A 27192-nucleotide genomic window follows, 5' to 3' on the forward strand; every position below is an offset into this window, starting at 1 on the left:
CAAGGGTTTGATGATTTTGTACGATATTTCGTTCACGCTTTTTCAAACATTTTTCAGATTGCTACATTTATTAACCCTGATGATGGATCAGTATCCAGTGCAACGCGACCTGTAACACCGACAGAGTGTGTACGACACAGTAAACCAGAAAAAAATGAATTTGTAACTAAAATTGTTTCATTGTCATTTTTTTAATGTTGCCAAGAAAAAGATTTGTTTTTATACTAAATAAAAATCGAGGAGTATAGATAAGTCATTTTATTTTTATCCAAAAAATTTACATAAATAAGGTTGAAATTTGTAGTGATATCATTGTACAATTAGACAACTTTGTATCTAGCCTTGTTGACGGAATGGTGTGAAGAAGTCTGCAGCTTGAGGAGTTCCTCCTTAATGATTCGCGTAATCTCTGACTTGGCCTTGGCTATAGCCAGTTCCTGGGAGCTCTCTATAGCGAGGTACAGCTTACGCTCTCCTTCGGGGGGAGCCTTCCCCGTGGGGACGTATGTCCCTCGAACCGTTATCCCGGCCTCCGAGTACTCGCTGATGAGCGCGAGAGCCTCCTGCAATGCAACAATATGTCAGTGCCAATATTATAAACAAATAAAAAGCCCAAAGGTTTGCACTGGTACTGGATTTAAAGCAAACCGCATTTGAGAATAAGACAACTAACAAAGGGAAATTTGTGGAATATTACACGGTATAAAAGGTGATTACTTAAACCAGCCAATGACAGGTTATGAGGCCTGTAAATGCCCAGACATCCATATCCTCCATCTTGGTTGATGTGTTTAATTATTTGTTTACAGCTGGTTCCAATTTCGCAAAAACATAATAAAAACAAGCGCCTAGATTTTCACGATCACTGTTATCAATATGTACATATATTTTTTTTTAAGTTAAGGCAACCCATCCTTACAAGGATGATTTGTGTTCAATATATATATTGTCGTATAATAATATAATAACATCAGAAATGATCGGATGCACGCAGGATCACCCAAAAAAGACGATACATCAATATAATAAGAACATTTAGGTTTAGAAAACACCTAGTTAAAACCACAGTAAAATAAGCATATTATACATAATACATAAGAAAACACACTTAATATATTCTAAGATAAGAAAGTTTTTACAATCATACTTTTATAGTTATGGATTTGTTATTCCAGTTTCAGTTTCAATGCCCAGGAAAGGTTTCCGGCAAACTCACATATCCCTCTTCATTATTTCTGCTCCTCAGCGGCACTTTTCGACTGGCCAAGAAATGATGAATAACTTGTTCAGTTAGATTTTTGGCTATTTACATTTTCTTTTATACCGTTAGAAATAAACACCTTGCTGCAACTGACCTTACTGGTGACCCTCCACCTCGCCTGCTGAGGGAAGTCGTTGATCTCCAGCTCCTGCTCGTACTTGCGGAAGGTCTCCTCCCCGGCGGGCCCTGCACCCCCCGACCCGCCGCCCTCGCCGCCTGCCCCTCCCGCCCCGCCGGCCTCCTCCCGCGGCTGGTAGTTCAGCCTGGTGTTTAGTTTTGCAGCGAGTTGCTCAGCAACCGTCTTGGCCTAGAACAGAATATAGAAGCAACAACATGTATAACAGCTCGACAAAATCCGATAAAAGCAGAATTTCCAGGAGAGCCTAAAAACTAAAATAACGTATTTTAAAACCACAATTACTTTATTTCAATATATGTTTTGTTTTTCAACCTTTAAAGCAGTGATTTTCAACCTTTTCTAAAACGCAACCCCTTTACAAGTAAAAAAATTATAGTGACCTTTCAGAACCGTTATTTTATTATACTACTCGTATTTCCGCATTACCACGTTGCGTCTGACTGGCTTCTGATAATAAGCGCCACGTCACATGAAAGAGAGAAAACATGTGCGCATAATGCGCATGAGTATATCTTATTTTTCTACATTGTGGCGTGGTTGCGTAATGCATGTTAGTCATCTCTGTCAGTTCATTGAGATGGTCGCGTTCATTTCTCAGTATTGATGTATCCGAGTTCTTCCATATTAAAATTATTTCTTCATAAATTGGTCCTTACCGATGCAAAATGTCAGCCAAACAGAAAAGGTGCTGACAATATTCTGTTGACTGTTCAAAATTTGGTTTTGTTGCATCTCCCACAAATGAACAATATTGCAGGTGTTTATTTTATGCACTATTTGATACAATTGTGGAGTTTTCTGATGTAAACAAAGAAAACATATGCAGTGAATTTAAATTACTACGAAATTATGTATCTTTCGGATATATTTGAAAAGATGAATGAAAATCTCCTGAAACATCAAGAAACAATATCAGTCTTAGCCAAAGAAGTTGTATTTTTGAGCTTTATCAATGAACTCAAATTATATAAAAATAATCTTTGTTGGCGAGAATACCATCAGTTTCATTCTTTACAATAATTATAAGTAGATGCGCTCAAGGATTCAGATTTGGAAACGTACCATAGCTACATTGATGCCCTTATCGAAGATATGATAATACGATTCAATGACTTGTAGGAACTTGTGATACCAGCTTGGTTAATTAATCAATTTTTATCATAAGTAGGGTCATAACAAATTTAAAAGAGCAGTTTATTGAGCTAAAAAATGACTATGAAGCCTACATGTCACTTGGTAACTTTTTCCTTTCCAGAGTTGATACTATACTGATGATACATCAGTGATACACCGAAAGCCCAAGTAAGACTGTCACCTTATTTTAATGTACTAAATAGTCAAGATATACTGCAGATGTTGTATCAATGCGTTTTCTGCCGATCAGAGAGAGAAAAAGGAAAAGGCAGTAAAATTTACTCCCAAAAGATAAATGCATTTTATTTTATAAATTAAAATTTTATAGGAATACGTACAGTGATGAATGTATGAGCATGCGAGGCCCCCTTCAGAATGGCTTCAGCAGCCTGTTGCGTGGCCCCCTTGTGCTCAGCCCCGAGGTTTCTCTGTAGATGGATTCGGGAAGCCAACTTCTTGGCCAACTCTAGTTTCTGTCCTCCTCCGGCCGCAGCCCCCGCAGCTGATGGACCTACGCCACCCACCACAGCTGTTGGTGCCTGAAAAAATCAAATATACTTATTAGAAAATTTGTGGGCAAATATGTGTGTTTAGTGGGTAAGTTATCTAGTTGTAGTACCCCACGATATAATGAGGTATATCCAGAAAGCAAGTTACATTTGATAGGTTAAAGAAAACAAGTACATATTCAGACAAAATCTTTAGAACTTAATTCATTCCGCGCCTATGACAGCACTACTACGCGGTGCTCATAGCGTATGTGAGCAATTTATTATCGAAAAGATTCATAGGTTAAGTATTCATCAAGTATAGAGTCTATACTTGATGAATACTCAAATAAAATAAGTCAATTTTGAGCGCGGGGAAAGCGTTAAACTATCTTCCTACAAAACTCATGCCATTTTCTAGGCACTTGTCATGGTGCGGCATAAGCTTTTGTATTCCCTCATCATAAAAAGGTTCTGCTGCGAGCGCTTATTTTTGTGTTCCTCAGTAAAGGTTTTTGGGACAAAACGACAGTTTTTGAAAATCCAGGTTTTCATGAAGTGATCTTGAAATTTGTTTGGTTTCCTTTAATTTTTTCTTCAACTGCATAAACCACTATTCAAAGATAGACGCCCACTTTGTTCGCTGTCGTGCACTTTATAGTGACCTTCATTGAACTAACTCGCCCACCTCCTTATCATGGAATCATTTATCTGATGGTTTAATGTTCTTCGCATTAGGGAAACAAATTACAGACATTATCTCACAAGCGGCGGTATTTCCTATTTCATTCGGCATTTCAAACAAGCATCGCGAAGCGTATACAAGTCAGCTCATAATGGTGTCAACTCCTTCTGAATGGGTCAGAGTAAGTACCACGCATCAGCAAAACTGAGATCGCAATGCTGCGATGGAAAGAAATACAAAGGGAACTTACTTTCTGCGTATACCTCGTAAATATTAGTAGAGGGCACAAAGTGTGTCTGTAATTTAGAATGTGAAAAAAACAGTTGCCTCAATTTTAATTTTAATCAATCACGTAAAAAATAATAATAAAGAAAAATCTACTATATCTTGTTATCTAACCGATAGTTCAAATTATTTATTTGCTATTTTTTCCCTTTCCTAATACTATAATAGTCATCATTTTAAGTCATTTGATGAATGTCGTTGACCTATCTGTCACTTATGAAGTAATAATATAATCAGCATATTAATTAATATTAAAAATTATCTAATTTGCTTAGCATTGTATATTAGGGTCAGGTCAGGAGCCAAATAATGTCAAAATATAAGGGGATCCAATACGTGGAAATACGGCAGGTTTTAGTGTCCTAAACTTATACAGGTTTTTATTTTTTTATTGTTACAGATTGGACTCAATTCCTTATGCACGGTGCCCTTATTCTTCCTTTGTTGTATTAAGTTAATTTAGAAACAAAAAACTTTTTGAAAAAAAAATCCAATGACAGGATATTTTTTTATGCTTATCACATACATCCGCATGTTTTTATTAGTCTTATAATTTAAACTTTTTATTTGTATAAACCTTATTTGAGTATTCATCAAGTATAGACTCTTGATACTTGATGAATACTTAACCTATGAATCTTTTCGATAATAAATTGCTCACATATGCTAAAAGCACCGCGTAGTAGTGCTGTCATAGGCGCGTGAATGAATTAAGGTCTAAAGATTTTGTCTGAATATGTACTTGTTTGCTTTAACCTATCAAATGTAACTTGCTTTCTGGATATACCTCATATTATATCGTGGGGTACTACAACTAGATAACTTACCCACTAAACACACATATTTGTATCTTCCTCCATAAATGCTACAAAAAGACAAGTTACTTGTTTCTGAAGCTAGTACTTATTATTTTTAAGAAGGTTTATTTATTATGAAATTAAATAATAAAGTTTGAAATATGTTTTAAACATGTTAGTTATCAGAACATCCATTTTTTTTTCAATAGATAAGATGTTTAAAAAATATTTTCCAATGCACGGTAGAAAGATAAAAAATAATCATCGAGCTCGAAAAATATCAGGTGGTGCGTAAAAAAACAGATATAATTAATCACATAAATATGAACGTATCAATTCATAACAAGAGCGATAAATAATTGAGTGGAAAATTTTCAAACCTTGACTTCTTTTACAATCTTTTTGGCAGCGAACATAGTCTCAATATGTTGATCTAGATCTCCTTCAACGTCTTCATCGTCAGAGTCTTGTAAACCGAGAGCGGCTTTCTGGAATTTCTTGCGTTCGTTTGCAGCCATTGCCTCGGATTCATCAAATTTGAACCCTAAAAAATCAGATATGAATACAGGTAATGTCTTCCGATTAATAAAATGCAATAGGGTTTATTATTAGTAAAATAAACGGTCAAAAACATTTTATTTGTTTATATACCATATGTAAAGATACATTCACATTAACTTACAATAATAATAGGTATCTATGTTCTAATTAAGACATATTTATGTAACCATGGTGTGAGTTCAAATTTTTGAATGATGAATAGTATGTAATTTATAAAAGGCAAATTTATTTACAATAAATAGATGGCTTTTTTATAAAATTAATATTAGTTTATTTTCAAGCCTTGACAACGTAACAGTCATGTTCTGAAACCGTTTGGCATATTAAATTTATTTTTGTGATTTTACGCAAAGTAAATAGGTAAGGAGGAACTTCAGCCCTACAGGAAATTGGATACAAAAAATTACTTCTTGCGCGGGGTAAAACTTAGAGCATCAAATTGTAGTGCAAAGTTTCTTGAAAATGTACGGAAAAAATAAAAAAAAATTTTTTAATAAAAACGCACTACTTTGAATGATGTCACTGGTTCATGTTAATCAACCCATGATCTGAGAGCTATGGAAGATTTCCGGTCTGCTTGTCGCTTCTGGACCAATGGGAAGAACTGAATGAGAATAACCGAAAATGAAGCTCTGACGTTACACGCGGAGTTATTTCAGAAATACAAAACTTTCAAAAATCGTAGCGCTGTTAATATGATATATAAAAATTTGAAAAAAAAAAAAAAATTAGGTTAATAGTGTATTAACAAATAAAAAATTTTAAAAACCCACTGAACTTCCTAATTATATTATCTGACATTTTTTATATTGTTAGAATTAAAATACGTAAATTTCAATATTTTCTAATTGACTTTGTTTATTGTGAACTGATATTCAAATTATGCTACATTTGTACATCCCCTTGATGTTTCACATATACTCAAAAGTAAAAATATTGACTTTTTTGAAGTAAAAGAGCTGAAACCTTTATCATGTGGGTGAGATTCATCCGGCTGAACCAATCACCTTCTAGGAAATGCCTGAAAACAATTTTCCAATGAATGTTTAGACACATAGCCAGAATGGTGAATGTTAGTGTGTAAAGTGGTCACTTAAACCAGCCAATGACAGGTCAACATCTGAGATCAACACTTGCCCATGCGATGATGTTACTCTCCAAGATGTCTCCCATCTATTGATGCATTGCCCCTTTTTTAGTCTGCAGAGAATGCAACTGGAGGCGCGATGCAGAAGTCTAAATGAGGATTTACACGATGTGCATGTAGTGATTAGTCATAGGGACTTGTCAAGAGAGGTAACATTATACATGACAGATATAGTGAAGGCAATAAAAGGTATCAATGATAGCAGGACACCAAATGCCGAACACTATTCAAGTGGATCGGAAGATCTGTTGACGAACTACAACGGTCCGCCTTCTTCTGACGAGTTTTCTGTGGTTTCCTCTTGAAACAGGTTACAGCCGAAACATCTTACCGATCCTTACATAAAATAACGAAATAAAGTTTTTCATTAAAGTAAATTTAATATAAATTTAAAAGAAAAAAAAAAACACAAATTTTTAAGTAAACAAATAAATAACTATCGCTTTGAAGTATATATTAACCTTGTACATTACAAGCAAGGTAAAATAATAATGCAACTAACATATTTAAAAAAAATAAAAAAAAGCCAATGACAGGTAAAAAGCCCTGTAAATGCCTAGACTTCCATATTCACTTCTCAAAAATGTTTTCCCTCTCTGTTGAAACAAATTTAGATCCAATAACTCCAGGAGATCCAGCCTGTCTACAAACATTTGGACATGCTAAAAACATTGTTGACTAAAAATGTATTTAATTTTGTGAAGCTTGAAGAGCTACAAAATAAAAAAAATTAATAGCTATTCCTTAATTTTACAAATACAGATAATTAAGCTTTATTAAATTTAAAAAGCTATTTCAAGAGCTAATCACAAGTCAAGAGACTGTTTTAAGTGCTGCATTAAAATAAATTTGCACAAGACAATGCAACTTTTTTTTTATTAAGGATTTTTGGTTTCTGAATCTCGTGCCATTTTTATAGATATTTGTTTTTTCCCCTAAAATTTTATTTTTTCTTAATTCGGTAACCATATCATTGTGATATTGACAAATGCTTGGACATTGTAACTTATTACAGACCACAAATGTTTCCAAATGATTATACGTTGTAACTGTTAAAATTAGTCACCGAAACATAGTTCAGAATTTTATTATGGACTATCTACAGCAGTATGAATGTGTCTCACCTTTGCCACTGAAGCCTCCACCCGTGTGGACCTTGTTCCCATCCTGTTCCTGCTTGGTGCGGTAAGTGTCCCACAGGAGACGAAGGGGAACCGGGGGAGTCTGCCCAGCCAGCTCTAGAGCCCTCATGACATCTCCAGCATGTCTCCCCTGATCGGGAGTGATGAAAGTCCAAGCAAATCCTTTGTTACCGGCCCGACCCGTTCGGCCGCATCTAGAAATAAAAGACCATAAAATAATTTCAATAACTTCTAATTTTTACAGTCAACTCTTGCAATATGTATAAGTAAAAATCAAATTGAAGCGAAGCGTATTTTTTTAAAATTTTGGAATGAATAACATCAAATTACCTACATACCTATGAACATAATCTTCATAATGATTAGGACAATCGTAATTTACAACTAGCACAAGTTGCTTAACATCTAATCCACGGGCAGCTACAGAAGTGGCAACCAGTAATTTCACTTTTCCTGATTTGAAATCCACAATAGTGGAGTCACGGTCAAATTGGTCAATACCTGAAACAAATGAAACGAGAGTGGGTCTTGAGTGAAAATATTTTTTCACATGCATGTATTATCCAATATTATTTATAAACTTAAATTCTACAAAAAGGCAAGTAAATAGTTCAAAGATATACCTCCATGAAGACTCATGCAGTTATACGAAGCCTTCATTAGATCTTTAAGTAAGATGTCTGCATTTTCTTGTTTGTCTACAAATACTATAATACTTCCAGATTCCTGATAGATTCCGAGTAACTCTAGAAGTTTGAAAAACTTGGCTTCTTCTTCTAGTACTGCCACATGTTGCTCCACATCTTTACAGACTACACTACGTCCACCAACCTACAAAAAATTAAGGATTTTAATTTATAATCTGTAAATGAATAAGATGAAATTAAATCTCTAATTTTACACACCTGAATTTGTATTGGTTTTTGTAATATTCTTCTAGCTAAAGCTTCCATTTGGCGAGGAAATGTTGCACTAAACATTACTGTTTGTCGATCTGGTCTCACATTATCGATAATTCGCATCACCTAGAACAAAACAAAGCGGGATATCTTTTTCAAAGTCAATTTTTTAAACTTTAAATGTGTGGGTTATTAATTGACATAATATTTATTTTCCATTAGACACATATGTACCAGCCAATTTATAATATAAAAAATAGCACTGTAATTATAATATAATACAACAACAATCCAAACATCACTAAAGCGGTTATGTACGAGGGTTGCTACTTAAGTTTTGAGATATGGCAACACCAGCGTGAATATGTCAAATCTGACATTGTCATTGTAAAGTTTGACATTTTTAATGGTAAACGGACTCAGAATGTTTTGTCATACAAGTGATATTTGTGTTGTTTACAGATACTTGAAAAATTAATTTTGTTAAAAAAATGGAACTAAATCATGAACATTTTCGTGCGATGATTTTCTATGACTTTCGACGTGGATTAAACCAACAACAGTGTGCCTATTAACGCGCTGCGACTTTTGGTGATGGATCACCATCTCGAGCCACCGTGTTTCGATGGTTTTTTTAAATTAAATCGTGGTCTTCTGGTCGTGGTCGTGGTGGTTTTCTGAATTAAATGTAACAGGACGAATTTCGTAAAAGTCATCCAAAATCGGCTGTTGTGCCAGAAAAAATCGATGCTTTGCGTGAACTGATATTGCAAGATCGTCTTGCGACATACCGTGAGATTGAGGCATGCTCGGGCATTAGTTCCACTTGCATACATTCAATATTGCATGAACATTTGGTCGTCAAAAAGATTTGTTCGCATTGGATACCGCATAATTTGACAATCGCTCAAAAAAGGGCTTGTGTCGATTGGTCCAAACAAATGTTAAAAAAATCCATTTAAAAATCGAAAAGCCGTCGAAAAAGTGATTGATAAAATTGTATTATTCATTAGCGTACCAATACATTTTTTCTTACTTGCGACTATTGACCCTTATCTTGAAATAAAACACTATTTCTAATGAATAATGATAAAAACTAAATTATTTTTAAGTACTCCTTACCGAGTACGACAGTTCACTAAGCAAAACATAAATAATGGTATTTTTAGAATCATTCTTTCATCGATTTTTATATCACTTTAATATTCACAAAATGATGTGAATTATACTTTTTATAATTCTTTATATATTATATTTACTATAAACACTATTCACTATTTTTTACTAGTTCACTAGTTTTTATCATAACTGAAACATTATTTTTCAAGTTTAAATAGATACTGAAGAATAACCTTTAATTGAACTGCATCATCGTCTACATAAAAACATTTTATAATTCATGTACATTTTATTTTTGTTTGGCAAATCTTAAAACCTACCAAAGGATTTATACTGATACGCTGATATTAAAGATTAAAATTTCAGTTTGTATTAATTATTTTTCACATTCAAACCACCGAACAGGACTTGCCAGTATTATTCTAATCTAACGTCCTTATTAAGACATAATATATTCGTTATCACTTTCTCACATATAACCGGTGCGTCTAATGCTACTTCCCTTGCACGGTCTTAAGTCAAACAGTTGTATTTTAAAGAATAATAGCCCTTGTGATGAATGAAGAGGTGTTGAAAGACTAAATTGCATTCAGGAAAGCTGCAATAGAGAAGATAAGAATGCAACATACCTGCGGTTCAAATCCCATGTCAAACATTCTATCAGCCTCATCGAGCACAATATAAGTTACCCGTCGCAAGTTGGTAACCTTCCCACTGTTAGCGGCCAACATGTCTATCATTCTCCCTGGAGTACAAACAATAATTTCAGCACCTCGTTTCAATTCAGCTATCTAATGGACAAATTCAGAGATAAGTTAAAAAAAACTATTTTATAGTAATGACAAGTTGTGCAACAAATTTCAGAAATAAAAATTGAATAGAAAATTTTATTGAATACCGCTAGATGAAACACTAACCCTACCTGTTAAAAGATTTATATGTAGTAAGTTGAGTAGAACACATTTTGGAGGAAGCTTGACCGCAGCGCTAGTGTTGAAATGGGTGATATTGCGGAATTTTATAAACTCTATTTTTCATAATTTTATTAGATTTACTCAGTCGTAAGAACAAACAAAGAAAAAAACCGAAATTTGGTTGTTAGAGAATTACTTATTTTTTACATTTAAAATTTATTTTCATGACAATAGGTATCAGTATTAAACTTGCGGCCCGCCGATCATTTTCAAATTTTAATGTGGCCCTCCCAGACCTGCTATACACAGTACAATGCAGGCTGCGTCTGCGTCACGCTATTCTACAATAAAAAGACAAAAAACATGCCAAGTGGGGCTTGCAAATCGGCATGAACGGTTAAAATAAAAATGACAGAAAATCAGTCAACTATAATGAATTAAATGAGAAAAAATATGTGTTTTCCTGTAAAATATTTCAGTTTTGGTTATTATGAATAATATTTTGTGCTTGAATTAAGCAATATATACCAGTGGCGAATGGTGACTTTTTTTATAAGTAAGCTATATTTTTCATAATTTGTACCTGCATGTACATACAGTGAAGTAATAAAGTATTTACGTGGCTTCTTTTTCTGTGGTTTTGTGTGGATACAATATCATACCTCCGCTTCAGCTGCTGACAACAGAAGATGGAATACCTACTTTAATAGAATTCATATCCCTTTATTTAATAGAAAATAAAATAAACCATTGAGAATTTAAATATTTCTCGAATTACAATACAAAAAGGTAGACAAAATATTAATAATTCAAGAGTACCTATACTTACTATGTTAGAATACCAAGGAAACATTGTGTAAAACAAGTAATTAAATAAAAAAGTAAAAATTGTTAATGTCGAATGTGATTCAAAAAATAGAAATTTTATAATGAAAATAATATACTCGTATGTTGCGAGATATTGCATAAAACATAAACGATTTCTAGCCTTAAAATTTATTTTTCATGTTGAGGCATCACTAAAACATCAGAAAAAATATACCTGTCATCTTCTGTTGTCGTTTTTCTGTCATTTTTCGTTTCTATAATTTTGCTAAGTTATGTATTTCTTTTTGTTTAAATGTTGTAACATTATTTTATATTAAATATATATTTTTTTTTAAATCTCCTTTTCCAAGCTTTAAAGGGTTTTTTCAAGTATTTCTTCTTCACGCTAGGTTAGAAAGAAATGTAAATACAGTCAAACTTGATTATTACGAGGAAGATTAAGCATTATAAGCATTACTTGTTATGCCAGAGTATATAATCATAATAGAGTTATACAATCACTATTGTATATTGTCACTAAGTAAACAAATAAATATACATATGGTTCATACAGATAATTAAAAAAAAAACTTTAATCAATGCTTGCAAACATACCACTTTTTAAATTTCGACTACAGATAAATAAACACGATTTTTTTTCCACAATATTGACACTGTGGGCAAGATTTTTTACACTTCAAGATTTTTCGTTCTATTTCACAAATAATTGCCACTTTTTCACAAATTGGGAGACACTTTCTCTAGTTAATAGATATGTTTATAATTCAAGGGTTAGTTTTTACCTGATTTAACATTACCCACTCGTAATGTTTATTATGCATTGACCATAGAACATTACAAAGAACTGAAAAGCGTTGTAAAAACCCCCGAAATACGGGTGTCATTCGTAAACTACAAAAGAAGTTGTAAATTGTAATGTGGTGCCGAGCCGGTACCTAATGAGTTCAGTAAGCTTGGATTTTTTACACGCAATTTCAACCATGTGAGCAATATTTTTTCAATGCTGTCAGCGAAAACACCAATTAGGTACTTAGACAGTAGTACTTACATAGTGTCATAAACGCCATCCGATCCTAAGTTAGCCGCTCATTTAGATATTATAACTTAGGTTCTTATTTCTAAAATTATGTTCTCAAACAATCGAAGAGTTTTTGCTCACCCGTTGAAAATATTTTTGTATGTCCGAGAAGTAGTTCATTATAAAAGCGAATAAATGAACATAGAAAAGCGTAAACTAAAACGTCAACAAATGTTTCCTCATTACATCCGAGATCTCGCTATTTTCGACTGTAATAAATTTGTGCAAACCTGTTCCGAAATTCCTGTCCCACCATACACGCAGACGACATGTAGTCCTAATGATTTACAGAACCTTTTAATATCCTTTCCAATTTGCATACAGAGCTCTCGGGTGGGTGTCATAATGAGGGTGATGGGGCCGTCAGTTTCCTCCAGCGGTGGCTGATCTAACACGTGACGGAACATCGGTAACATAAAAGCCAAAGTTTTACCGGACCCAGTTTTCGCAATGCCGATGAGATCTCTATAATAAAAATCAAGAATGATAATGTGATAAAACGAGTGTTTAAATCTCAGTTTCCGCATATTCCTGAGTTATTATTACCTGCCCGACATTATAGCTGGAATAGCCTGACTTTGGATAGGTGTAGGTTTTTCGTAGGCTAACTTTTTCAATATATCCAATTCCTTTTTGCTGATTCCACACTGTGCCCAGTTCTTGATGGGTTTTGGACACCCTTTACCTCTTACATCAATTCCCTCCAGCTCCACTTTATAAGCGTCTACTTCCGCTTGGGACATGCGACTTATTTCTGGTACCTATAATTACATGAAGAAGTAAATACAAACATTTTGACTAACAATAATAATAATTGGCTGATTTATCCAGCTCCGTTTTTGTGAGGAGGCAGCGCTTTAAAAATGTGTACACATGAAGGATGTCCGATAATTTTCTAGAATGACACATAGATGGCGTTGATAAGTTCTTAAGCAGAACTTTCATATGAACACATGAAAAATGTAATTTAGATGTGTCAATTCATTCTTTGTTTACAAATCAGGTAGTGTCACTGTGTCAGTGTATTTTTTAACTATGGAAAAAATCTAATATTGCACAGTTCTTGAATTCTTATTTTTGGAAGGTGTAAATATAAAACAAATTCATCAACGATTATTAGAAGTGTACTAGGACTCTTCACCATCACTTGCAATAGTATGCAATCAGGTTGCTGAATTTAAACGTGGTCGTACAAGCCTTGAAGAAACTCCACACACTGGACGTCTAAAAACTGTTACAACACCAGAAATCATTCGAAAAGTTCATGATATGGTGTTAAATGATTGACAGTTAAAAGTGCGTGAAATAGCTGGGACCCGAGGCATCTCAAAAGACCAGGTGGGTTATATTTTACATGAAGAATTAAAGATGACAAAACTCTGTGCAAGATGGGTGCCGCATTTGGTATCTATTGATCAAAAATGCATTTGAATGGTTGTTTCTCAATCTCATTTGGATTGTTTTAAGATAAATCATAAGCTAGAATTAATTAATTAAAGTACGAATTGCTTGACCATCCACCGTATTGGCCAGATTTGGCCCCCGGTGACTATTATCTATTTCCAAACCTGAAGAAATTCTTTGCTGGAAAGCGTTTTACATCGAATGAAGAAGTCGTTGCAGCCGTGGATGAGTATTTAGGAGACAAACCGGAATTGTTTTATATGATGGAATATAATGATGAACGTTTGACAAAGTGTATTGAAGTTGAGGGGATTATATTGAAAAATAAAAGTTATTTCATGCCAAAAATAATTGTTTTTCATTACTATTCTGAAAAATTTATTAGATAGCCCTCGTATGTATTAAAAAGAAATATTTTAAACTAAGCATTGGTAACACCACACGAGAATCTGATTCCAACTAAGTTGTGGTCCCGTGTATATTTCTAATTTAGTTACCTCTGTATAGAATGATTTCGTGAAGGGTAGATATGTTAAAACAGTGTGATCAACTTTAGCTAAATCTTTTCTTTGTTTGGAGGCGAGATTTGCAGCTGTATCCTTTATATCTTCGGTTTCTTCTTCTGAAGAATACTCAAGGCCGTCTTGATTTTGTTCAATTAATTCACCTAGAAACCCAAATTGCCATTAGAAACGGAGCTCATAAAATATTAATACAAAGCAAAGAATGGATGACTTGACAAGTTTACCTTTATTTTTCTTTTCTTGGGTCTTTGTAGCCGTTCCAGATAAAATGACAACACCAGTATTACCTAACGGCTGGCCCTTTTTCCCGTCAATTATACCCCTCGCCTGATCCAACTTATTAACTTTTCGAACTTCCTGTTAACAAAATATTTATTATAAAAACCACTCTTTCAAAGAAATGTAATACAAATCAAACATTTCTATTTCTTATGAATTTAATGAACAAGTTAACAATAGTCGAAGTACAATATTGTTATGATATCCTGCACATTCTAATACACAAATATAAAACTGTATAACTGGGGATGCACCGACATGCGCTTCTGCCGATGCTTATATTTATAGAAAAGTATCAGCGATACCGAAACGGATACTGAATTTAAAAGAAGGTGGTAAACTGTAAATAAGACACAAAAAATTGCTTATATAAATTCAATGAGGAAGTTCAGTGTTTTTTTTTTATATTTCTTTATTTGTTAATAGACTAACTAGACTTTCTTTTCTAACTAAGCCAGAAAAAAACTAATATGTTTTCATGTTTTGTATTATCACCGCTCAGATTTTTAAAAGTTTTGTAATTTTGAAATTACTCTGCCCGAGACGTCATGAGTTGTCGTCGGTGAGTTGTGCTGCCATTTGAAAGTAAAATCCCCATAAATGGCTACCCGGAAACCGGAAATCACATTAACAACGCTATAATTGATTCTTTGATTTACAAAAACCTGTGACATAGTTCAAAACAGTTTATTTTTATTAAATTTTTCCTACATTTTTTTGAAACTTCACCTAAAATACCCTAATTTTAACATACAATTTCCCGTAGCACTGAACTTTCTCGTTGATTAAAAAGTAGACAGGAAGAAAAAAAAAATCGAACTTTCAGAAGTTGATAATTAACAATAATAAGCCAAAGAGGTTTTGTAAAACGTGAAATACGAAACGTATGGGAAAAGAAATATTGCCGATCAATTATATTGGAAAGACCAAAATATTGCAAATATATCGGTGTCGGATGCAACCCTAATTGCCGAACTCCTTCCTGATTAAATTTTTGGTATAAACAAATGAAATGTCAATTTTCAATAATTATTACACAATGGGGGGAGCCTCTAAGTAAGGTTCTGGGTTCGATTCCTGGTGAGAAAACAAAAGTTAAATGCAATTTCTCCCAAGCTCGCCTGTGCAGTAATGCATTGGGCCTACTGGCCCGTTGTGGTGCATCCAAAAGTAAATTAATTATAAAATAGTCAATAAGTGAAAAATTAAGTTGGAAAAAAGAAAACACATACTTGTTGAACTTCTATCATGAAAGCATCGAGAGGATCAATTTCTTCATCTTTTTCAGCTTGTGTTTGGTCTGCCCCTGTTCCGTCTTCTCCTAGAAACAAATTCTTATGATAATTTCCATAATTTATATTTGTAATAGCTAAAAAAATAGTTCATATACCTGGGTAATATTTAGTATGGGTTGGTATTAAGTTTAGTATTTATTACCTTGCAAATGTAATTGTAATAAACTGTGTAAGTTTTTGTGGTACTATAATATGTTAGCAGGCAGCTGTCAAATTTTTTTAAATGTACCTACTCAAAAAATATAACTAATTATCTACATATTCCATAAATTGGATTGTATTTTTGAATGGAACGATATATCCGTTTTGTTTTCATCAGAGCAAGCCTTTTTTTCATCACACATGACGGCATATTTCTGCAGAACATCCTGTCTGATCATGATGAAAGTCTGTTAAAGAATAAAGGCAAGTAAGGCAATTACCCACGAATTAAAATGCAATTTTCTTCACGTTAGTAACATATCTATTTAATTATACATCATTGGGCATAACAAGAAATTTTTTGTGGTTTTTTCCTCTTCTTCTTTCTAGGCCTGTTTCCGCCCACTCCTGGATAAAGGCCTCCTCCGTTCGCCTCTATGTTGCCCTGTTCTGTGCAGGCTACATCCAGGTCACACCGACATAGCGGTCTAGGTTATCTCTTCACCGTTGTGGTCGCCCTGCACTTCTTTTTGTTGTTTGAGGTCTCCAAGTAAACAGGCTTTTTACCCATTTCTTGTCCGAGCCTCTAGCTACTTGGCCTGCATTTGTTTTTATAAATATTTTCATTACCAAACTATTTAACAAAATCAAAAACAGTTCATTGTTCTCATATTATATCAATGTCACTATAATATATTTAAGATTTGTATTTTTTTAAATCCCTACTTTCACTTTTATTTGTGACATCACTATGTCCATCACTTCGTCCTACTGTCTTTGCTTAATTGTGTCAGTGAGTGTAACAGCATGACATTGATTTGGGTACCTGGACACTCAAACTCAAAAACACTCAAAAAACGAGGCAGCTGAAACAGCCCCAATAGTCCTGTGGATTATCCAAATGTACCCGTGATAAACTAAGGTCAGAGCATAATGCTCTGCCAAAAGCAACTGGTCAGCACTGGGCAAATGGACTACTGAAAGGGCACTGAAGAAGGTTTGCTTTTGACCTAATGAAACTTAGCTGAAACCAAGTGGGAGTTATCACTATAGATGTTACATTTTATGTAAATATGATGATTTATGTATAGTACAAAAGATGCTGAACCTAGGAATTCACAAACTACTGCACTATGGGCGGACTTATCTCCTCCCGATTTTCTTTTTCAGGATTGTTACCTGAGAGTAGGCATTAAGTCAAAAAGACTCGTTTAGGATTTTGGTTACACACAGAAGATAGAATTCTTCATCTGCGCAGATAGGAAATTAACACTAGAACAGAACAGCTGTAATACAATTACCTTCATCAGCAGAGTCATCTTCCAGAGACCACTTCTTGGCAGTGGCAGACTGGTGGGCGGCAGCGGAGATCAAAGTTCCTCGTGTGAGTTCTCTCTTGGCTGCCTCCAGTTCCTTACGCTTCCTCTCCACCCTCCAGCGCTCAATGCGTTCCCTGCGCTTTTGCATTTCTACTTCTAGCTGCTTCTGTTCTTCCTCCTAATCGGCAAATTGGAAGAAGTTCACAGAGAACAAGACAAACATGATAAGACACAGCAGATTAACATTTCAAAACTATCCAAATGAACATAGAATGGTGACTAAGGTAACATCACATTTTAGAAAAGACAACTTTCAGATCATTTTTTGTGTTTGTTAAAAAAATATTAAAATAATATCAATAAAAAAAATTAAAAAATCGATCATCCTATAATTACAATACTTTTTAAATATAATAATATATAATAAACATTTTTTGTTTAATATAGTGTTATAGTTCTGATTATTGTTTCATATGGTTTAAAATTAAATTTCTTCTTTTATCCAGGCTTTGTGGTGCATAAGACACTGAATTAATTCGCCAATTGCAATGTATATATTTTGATAAATTCATGCCGACATTGATGCAAATCTAACTACACAGTGACTATATCATTTGGAATACGTACCAACTGCATCTAACATTATAAGTACTTGAGTAATATTGTGTAACAAATTACAACAGGGATGGAGAATATCTTAAATAAGGGAATATGGAAGTCTAGGCATTTACAGGGCTTATGACCTGTCATTGACTGGTTTAAGTGGCCATTTTACACACTGTGTAACATTCACCATTTTGCCTATGTTTGAACATCCATATTTCTTCAATTCTTCCATTTGTTGATTTTAGTGAAGTTAAAGAGCTGAAACCTTTATTGTTGTGTTTTAAGGTATTCTCTATCCCTGTTGTAATTTGTTAATCTTAATGACTCCCGGGGGGGGTGAAATCCAGTCTTTTGTCTACGAACATTTGGACAAACTCAAATATTGTAATATTGTGTAGTTGTTATTAATATTTGCATTCTTTAAATTGACATAAATATTTTTAATTTAGGACCATTTTAAATAAATCGCAAATAAATGTGCTAGAAAATAGGATACAAACTGCGGTAGAGGGGGTTTTGAACCTCAGACCTCTGATCCGTGAGTCTGTGACACTCGCGCGGGACTACAGTTCAGCTCAGTTCTATAAATTCTTAAAAAAATATATGAATAATAGTTCCACCACTGTGCAACATTAAATCTTACAAAATTTAATGTGGTTTAGTTAATTAGTGGCTGCATAAACCAAATAGGTGCACCAATACATTTCACCGTTGTGATTTTAGCATTTACAAAACGAACAATGTGAAAATAAAGCAGGACAGGTGAACATTTTTACCTTGTCAACATTTCCAGGATCGAACTCTGAAACCTCTTCTTTACCGTGTTTCTCAACTGATCTAGAACGTTCTTTGTTCGGACGTTCTGAATCTCTGGAGTGGCGTCTAGATCGAGAGGAAGACCCTTTATCATTTTCCCGTTTTGCACTGAAAATGAAAATATTTATAAGACTATTAGTAGTCTCTAGTTAATAGAGGTAATAGAGGGGATGTCTGAGAGGACACAGTACAGGGAGCGCCCGGGCCAAAATACCTCGAGGATTTATGCAAATATAGGAGTTGCAGGTCGTATGTAGAAATGACCTGCAGCTGATATCCTCATCTAAACAGAGACATCCCCCTGCTCAGGGACATGAATAATAGCGGCTTCCGAAGTGCAGTGGTTAAGAAACGTTGAGGTGTATTTTAGTATTTGAAAACCAAAAAAGTTGTTAAGTGGTTCTATACTAATATTTACTAACATTAGTTCAAATGTTTGACTTTGCTTTAAACATAAATAATAATTTTTAAAAATAATTAAAAAAAGAACAAGAAATAATTTCATTGTCAAACAATAACATTTGGTCAAAGATGCAACGATTATTTTTCTGCCAAATTGTTTAATATGCTTCCCCATAAAATTGAGCTAACTGATAACAAACAATATTTCAAAAGAGAAATTAAAATCTGGCTGAAGAAATGTTTTCAAAAATTGAGTGACATTTCATCCCAATTTCTATGCTATATTGATCCGTAAATGTTTTTTATATAAATATTACAAAAAAAGCGTGTAACTGTAAAACGAGCTCCCTCTCTAAACAATAGCATCTTGCCTTATTAGAGGGGTAGAAATCTTCGATGCCGGCTCCTTAGTTTTTATAAATCTCTTATCGCGAGACGTGTCATGTCGGCTCGACGGAATGGCATTTGGACACTAATGAATTATAAAATGTGAACGATAAAAATGTTATTTTACAAATTATTATTTCCATTGAGACATAAGCAAAATCAAATGTGAACATGAGGTTAGTTTGTTCACTAGAGTTTATCAGATATTATGTTTTTTGCGGCTGAATATCAAAATTTAAAGCAATCATTTTGTTCATAATTAATTGTAAAATAACTGATTAGTTCATGTATTAATTTTGTGTTAGAGATCCATTATTGTTTTCCATTTGCATTTGTAAATGTTATATATTGCATACATTCACCATTTACAAATATAAAAACCTATTTTAGAAATAAATTAAAACCCGCTAAGGGCGTTTAAAATAATCTTTATTTAAATAAATAAATAAAACATTAAATTTTAATTTTGATTTTGAAAGGTAAATAAACTATGCAAATTTGTTCCAAAAAAATTCCTCGGACCTCATATATTGTAGCTAAGAAAAATAGTAAATGAAATAAATACTTACGATTTCCGTTCACTACTATGTGTCCGCCTTTCGCGTTTCCCCTCGCGATCTCTACTGCGACTTCGACGGTGTTTGGAAGATTTAGATGGTCTTTCTCTACTGCGAGATCTTCGTCTTTTTCTGTCAGGACTCACCGATTTACTCTGAGATCGACGTCTACTCTCTCTCTCACGTCTAAAATTAAAATAAAATTGGAGTGCATGCATTGTTTGATCACTTTACACCAAAGACTTGGGGCATTTGGAACAAATTAGATTTTGTTAAATAACCTTGTAGCTAAATAAGATTCATAATAAAGTAGGGTATTGTTGTATGGTATACTAAGAGGTTAAGTATAAATGTTCAAATATAGAGTACTTTTGTCAATTGTCTTCGTCATAAGATTCTTAATAAAATATTAGTCTACAAAAAACGATTAATTTTTTTATAAATAAATATCTGTGTTCTTATGATTTACCCAAATATTTCATTTTGAGGGCCATTTTCAACGGGTTGTAAATAACTCACTATTAGAAAATGGGAATCAAGTTGGGGTAGAGTGGTATTCGAATCACGGACCTTTCATCCTTGAGTCCGAGACACTAGCCACAGGAACACAACCCGACTTATAAAGTCAAGCTCCTTATTAACAATTAAACAGGTATATTTGCTACTAAACTTAAGAGTCAATAGGTATATTATACTGTTGTACCAGAACATCTAATATTTACTTTCTTCAATAACCTTAATTTACTCACCCGCTTCTTGTCATGTTATTGGACAAAAATCTATTCAATATTCATATACGTTTTCAAATAAGCAATAACACTCGTTGCTTAGTCAGTAAACAAACTCTGGAGGTTTGAGAAAGATTTGAATAACTATATCAATTAAATTTAATTAAATAACCACCAAAATAAGAAGAATTACGAAATAACCTATACATTTGTATTTGCAAAATGTAAATCACAGACCACAGACACAGATTACATGACGCACAAATCCACAGATTATAATTATAATAATACAGATACGGATGCTTTAGAAATATAATATTGAATTTACCGATGAAAGTAGTCGAATGAAAGTAGTCGACTACATTCGATGGGTAAATGTAGTCGACTGAAAGCCCGAATGCAGTAATGTAGTCGAATTAATTCACTCAGAATATTAGGTAGCCTCCTCCCAAGCCAAGGGTAAACATCTTTTCCAACTGAACCTAAATGTTACAGAAAAGCCTTGGTTATCCAAAGTGATTGTGAACAAGTTTGAGACATCTTCCATATGTAGAATGCGCATTGGGCACTGCTGCAATGGTTTTCACCTGTTCAGAATCCATGTCCGGGGCTCTGCCATTTGCGAATGTCAGCTAGATGAGGAAGATTTAAACCATATTTTTTTTGGATGCCCCATAAATCATTGTTATCCTGATTTCCTATCCGACCTCTCTAATATTAATATCCCATTCCCTATTCATATTCTAACTCCCCTGTCCCCACCCAATAAACATGTATTTAAAATCCTATGTAAATATCTAGTTGTAAATGGTGTAAAGCTGTAAATATGTTTTATCATTATATGTATATATTATATTAAATACTAACACACTAACTTTTACATATTATATTACTAACACATGTGTATATATGTAAAAAAAAATAACAAAAATACTCAACACTGGCCAGAACACCCAAGTTGAGATGTGAAAAGGCCATGAAAATACGAAGAAGAATGAATTCACTCGACTACAAATAGACCAATGGGCGAGCTTTACGCCGACTATCGAATGAATCAGTAATTTCCAAACTAATCGCAGATAGCAATTTAAACTTGCCTCAAGCTTGTGTCAAGTTTGAAGTATCAAGAGTTCAAGCTTGACCCAAGTTTGAGATTGCAACTCTGTAACTTGAGGCAAGTTTAAAGCAAACTTCCTAGTTACCATCCAACAAACTTGCATGATGTTTGTTTTTTACAAAAAACAAACATCGTGCAAGTTTGGATTTATTTAGCAAAAAAAAACAAAATCCAAAAAAAACAAAAAAATGGAGAGAAAAAAACAAAAAAAGGAAAAAAACGAAACAAAAAAAAACACGAAGCTTCTTAAAAATATTAATATTAAATAAAATATCTTTTTATTTTTACTCAGTATATTTATTTTGAATAAATAATAAAAATTACGGGCTATTTTTGCTAAGAAAGTCAGATGATGTGTTGTCAGGTGATGTGATGACAAATAATTCATGTCAATTGACTGGATATCAGAGTCCGGTGCATTCTTTTGTCTTTCAACTCTGAAACAAATGAATAAAACTGTTTTATGACTTACTAGCTTTTCGACTAGCGGGATTTCTCATGGTAAAAAGTATCTGATATTCAAATAAAAATTTGTTGCAACAAAGGCAAAACATTTTGGGAAAGAAATATGGAAGTCTAGGTATTTACTGGGCTTATGTACTGTCATTGGCTGGTTGAAGTGGCAACTTTACAAACTGTGTAACATTAAGCCTATGTTTAAACATCTTCATTTCCTCAACTCTTCCATCTGTTAACTTTTGTGAAGTATAAGAGCCTCTGGGGTTAAAGTATAGGTTTATAATATCGATATATTATCAACAGCTTTTTGTTCTGTAAATAAAACACAATTCAATAATAGTATTATGTTTGTGCTATTTAATAATTAATAAATTTAAACCATTGTAAGCACTATGCAGTGGATGATATATTAATATCATACTTACTTTAAAAGAGCTCTTGACAAGACGGTTTTGTCGAGTGACAGACAACAAAAACTCATTTTTAATGTTTTTTCCTCAGTGGCATAACAATAGTTTATCCTTTAAACTGAATATTAACACTTCGACAATATTAAAAGTTTTAAAATCGCCGGAAAAACGTCCAATGATAAATGCGTAATTAAAGAACCGCGCATTAAAAATGACATGAAACATGAAAGAAACCCATTTTTCTATGACTTTGATAGTATTGCCAATCTAAATGTTGTTTGGAATTAACCACTTTTAAAAATATTTTTAATGAATTAATTTAATTCGGCGGCCTCCATGGTGTAGTGGTTAAGACATTTGGCTCACACATGGAAGGTTCTATTCTGGGTTCGATTCCTGGTGAGAACACAAAAAGTAAATGGACATGGACAATTCATATCAACAATTTAATTAGCAAAGTGGTGACATTATCGAGTCTTTTTTTAAAAATCAAAAACTTTGTTCCAAAAACGGAAAAAATTCTAATGTATGAAGCCTATGTAAAAACTAAAATATGTTATACGCAACTATTATGGGGAGCAGGATATCAAAATGACATAAACAGACTACAAAGACAACAAAATAAAATATTAAAGTTAGTATTTGACCTTCCCTATTTAACTGCAACTAGAGAACTTTTTAAACAAACTAAGCAATTAAATATAACTGAACTCTTTCAACTAGAATCATTAAAATTTATCCATAAATTAGCCACTAATGTAATTGTAGACGAAGAACTAAAACTAATAAAAAATTGTAGTCAACATGGACATAATACGAGAATATCAGACAAATACCATATACAACTTTTTAAAACAAGACAAGGATAATCAAGACTAATGAACCAGGGACTGAAATTATACAATAAACTACCAGACAAAACTAAACAAAAGACTCAGACAAACTTTACAAAAGATGTAAAAAATATTATTTTAAACAACAGAGTATAAATGAAAAATGTATGTTTTATTTTATGTAAAATGAATGTTATAATCCGTAAGGGTTTATAAATAAATTTTCAAATAAATAAAAAAAAATAAAAATAAAAAATAAAAAAGTGATTTTCCTAAGACTGGGCGTACCGTGCTGTAATTCACCACTGTAATTGGGCCTCATGGCCTGTTGTGGTGCTAAAAAAAAAATCGGTCTCGTAGAAAAGTCCTGGGATTAAATATAACAGTTTAATTTTTTTTTAAAAAAGGAATTCTCTCCATATTTTTATGCATATGGCAATGTGGTGATCATCACCATATGACTTTCGGATTCTGAAATACCATTCTTGACATAACAATATTCCAGCAACTTTTGATAAAAACTTGTCGCGTCAAATTTTCCTTTTCAACCTTCCATCAATCTTAAATCAAGTTTGTACCAAGTTTCACTGCTATCTGGGATGAATTCACTTGACTACAAATAGACCAATAGGCGTGCGTTAAATTCATTCGACTACAAATGGACCAATGGGCGAGCTTTACGCCGACTACTTTCATCGCCAACTGATTCGTTATTACGTAATGGGCGCTGGGATCTGGCAGACGTGATAGTTGAAAAAAAATGCTTTTGTTTTTTGTAGTTATGTCAGCACACATAAAATAAAAATGTATATTAATATAATTAATATATAAAGTGCATCATTTAACATTAAAAATAACAATAAAACGAAGTGACATTTGTTTATAGGTCTGCTGCTAGCCTATTTGTGTACCTAATAATAATAAAAATTTATATCAAATCTATCCAATCTGAAATATCAACACAATAACAGCTGATTGAATTTTTACATGCGTGACCTAAACAATAAATATGAAACAAAAATATTTTAATTTTCATCCTTTCTTTGGCAGATAAATATTAGGTTATGTCAAGTAATGATAACCACAGACTATAATTATACCCATTTAAATATTCTAAATATCATAAAGTAAGGATCATGGTTTACATTATTATTATTGCCATAGTTAAAAAAAAACAAACTGACGTACCTAATGTTTGAATAATTTATATAGCGCCATTTTTGTAAAAATCACCTCCTATGTAGGTTTATAATTTGTTGCTCTACGGGTGGTATTTTTTAATTTTCAAACCATGTCTCCATTTTCCCATTTGTTTGTTTGAAAATCAGTTTCAATTTGTTTTTTAAAAATAATACTTTTTTGAATTACTTTTTTATTAGGGTTACATACAATAAGCACGCGACTTTTTTCATATTCACGTCCCGGCTTTCTAGAAATAAAATCCGTATTAGAACGTGATTTCTGTTTTTCATATTAATATTATTTGTTTAAGTAAAATGAAAATTCAAAACATTTGAAAATATTCTAGAATATAACCAACTCTAAGTTTTCATACAATGTAGGTATCGTTTTTTGATTGTGTTCATATTGTTATTCCTTTATATATATATATTTTTTTTATTATTATTTAAATCTTAAAGTAGGGCACACATATCATACATATTGTTTTGTGTGTTCTAATAATAACATTGCAAATATATTTAATTTATAAATTGTTTATCACATATGTCTTGACCATTATTTTAAATTTTGATATGTTTTTTTCTGTTGTTTTTTTATTTTAATTTGTAAATCTATGTCACTTGTTTTTGGCCGTTGTTATCACATTTTGGTAGAAGGCTCTTTTTCTTATAAAGGAAAAAAAGTACCTAACATTCCCAAAGCATGGATATTTCTCCCGAAAAACGGAGTTTGTCCTTGGATAAATTTGTGTTTATTGTCTATGGTATACCGGAAATAAATTATTCATTCGAAAGATTAGTTCGATTATTTCCTTTATTCGATTACTAATCATTCGATTAGTACATTTGGTCGTTTATTCCATCTCTACATGAAACATGAAACCCACGGACAAAAACGGTGAAATATATCATTTTTCTATGACTTTGATAGTATTGCCAATCTGAATGTTGTTTGGAATTAACCACTTTTTAAAATATTTTTAACGCACTAATTCAATTCGGCGGCCTCCATGGTGTAGTGGTTAAGACATTTGGCTCACACATGGAAGGTTCTAGGTTCGATTCCTAGTGAGAACGCAAAAATTAAATGTTATTTTCTTAAGGCTGGGCGTACCGTGCTGTAATTCACCACTGTAATTGGGCCTCACGGCCTGTTGTGGTGCCAAAAAAAAAATCGGTCTTGTAGAAAAGTGCTGGGATTAAATATAACAGTTTAAATAAAAAAAAGTAAAAAAAGAAATTCTCTCCATATTTTTATGTATATGGCAATGTGCTGATCATCACTATATGACTTTCGGATTCTGAAATACCATTCTTGACATAACAAGATTCCAGCAAGTTTTGTCAAAACTTGTCTCTTGAAGTTTGTCAAAACAATATTCCACCAACTCTTGATAAAAAATTGTCGCGTCAAATTTTCCTTTTCAACCTTCCATAAATCTTAAATCAAGTTTGTACCAAGTTTCACTGCTATCTGGGTTTTCCATTTAAAGTTTCTATATACGCCCCAAATATTGAACTCACATTTGGAGTTGAAAGCCACCTACAGCCCCGGTGTATATTCAACCGTATTCTGTCGTCAAGATGGATAGGTTAGAGAATTATCTACACTGATGGATCTCGTCAGATTTGCCGACCCACACGGGTGCGGCCATATAGTGTGAAGACGACGACTTTCAAAAGTTGTATGATATGTATCAAGAATGCATTCGTATTTACAGCGGAATGCATCGCAATCCGAGAAGCTGTCAAATACGCTTTAAGCTCACAATATAGCAAGTTTCTTATCCTGTCGGATTCCCTGAGTGCCTTACAAAAAATCAAATCCCCCCCATCCTCATATCCCGAGGACGAACTCTGCGTGGAAACTCGATTTCTTCTTTCTTTATCAGAGGCCTCCAATAAAGCATTTTTATGTCTTGGATCCCTAGCCATTGTGGTATTCCCGGCAACGAGAGGGTGGACGAGTTGGCAAAGGAGGCGGTCCATTCCGGGGATCCTGCCTATAGTAATTTTCTACCACTAGGTGATCTCCTCATTATGACAAAGGAGAAGCAACTTCACACATGGCAAGAATATTGGGTAGCCTCCTCCTATGCCAAGGGAAGACACCTTTTCCAATTGAAACAAAATGTAACAGAAAAGCCTTGGTTCTCCAAAGTGATTCTGAACAAATTTGAGACATCCTCTATATGTAGAATGCGCATTGGACATTGTTGCAATACGAGTAGTTCTTATTTGTTTAAAATCCATGTCC

At 33.3% G+C, this 27192-nt stretch overlaps 1 protein-coding gene and 1 long non-coding RNA gene across 3 annotated transcripts; both read right to left on the reverse strand.

Moving 5' to 3' along the window:
• Positions 1 to 243: 243 nt before the first annotated feature.
• Prp5 (pre-mRNA processing factor 5) lies at positions 244 to 21205 on the reverse strand. Of its 2 annotated transcripts, none has more exons than XM_088230661.1 (18): positions 20957 to 21205; positions 20220 to 20393; positions 18822 to 18969; positions 17422 to 17617; positions 15917 to 16005; positions 14630 to 14762; positions 14379 to 14548; positions 13024 to 13238; positions 12708 to 12942; positions 10287 to 10448; positions 8545 to 8664; positions 8263 to 8470; positions 7978 to 8140; positions 7622 to 7833; positions 5170 to 5333; positions 2873 to 3073; positions 1356 to 1568; positions 244 to 563 (listed from the first exon to the last, which is right to left on the reverse strand). In XM_088230661.1, the coding sequence occupies exons 1-18, from the start codon at positions 20968 to 20970 to the stop codon at positions 321 to 323; spliced, it is 3060 nt and encodes a 1019-aa protein (XP_088086787.1). In that variant the 5' UTR covers positions 20971 to 21205; the 3' UTR covers positions 244 to 320. The 2 variants fall into 2 exon arrangements, with proteins under 2 accessions (XP_088086787.1, XP_088086788.1); XM_088230662.1 differs by having other exon boundaries at positions 15917 to 15999; positions 20957 to 21203.
• Positions 21206 to 22374: 1169 nt separating this feature from the next.
• LOC148278965 (uncharacterized) lies at positions 22375 to 23149 on the reverse strand. Its single transcript, XR_015823020.1, has 3 exons — positions 22937 to 23149; positions 22641 to 22823; positions 22375 to 22489 (listed from the first exon to the last, which is right to left on the reverse strand). It is a non-coding gene; the product is annotated as an uncharacterized LOC148278965 (long non-coding RNA).
• Between the last annotated feature and the right edge of the window lie 4043 nt (positions 23150 to 27192).

Source organism: Micrasema longulum, unplaced genomic scaffold, assembly GCF_059751315.1.
Source record: "Micrasema longulum isolate JH-2025_06_02 unplaced genomic scaffold, ASM5975131v1 h1tg000802l, whole genome shotgun sequence".
In the NCBI taxonomy this organism is placed as follows: domain Eukaryota; kingdom Metazoa; phylum Arthropoda; class Insecta; order Trichoptera; family Brachycentridae; genus Micrasema; species Micrasema longulum.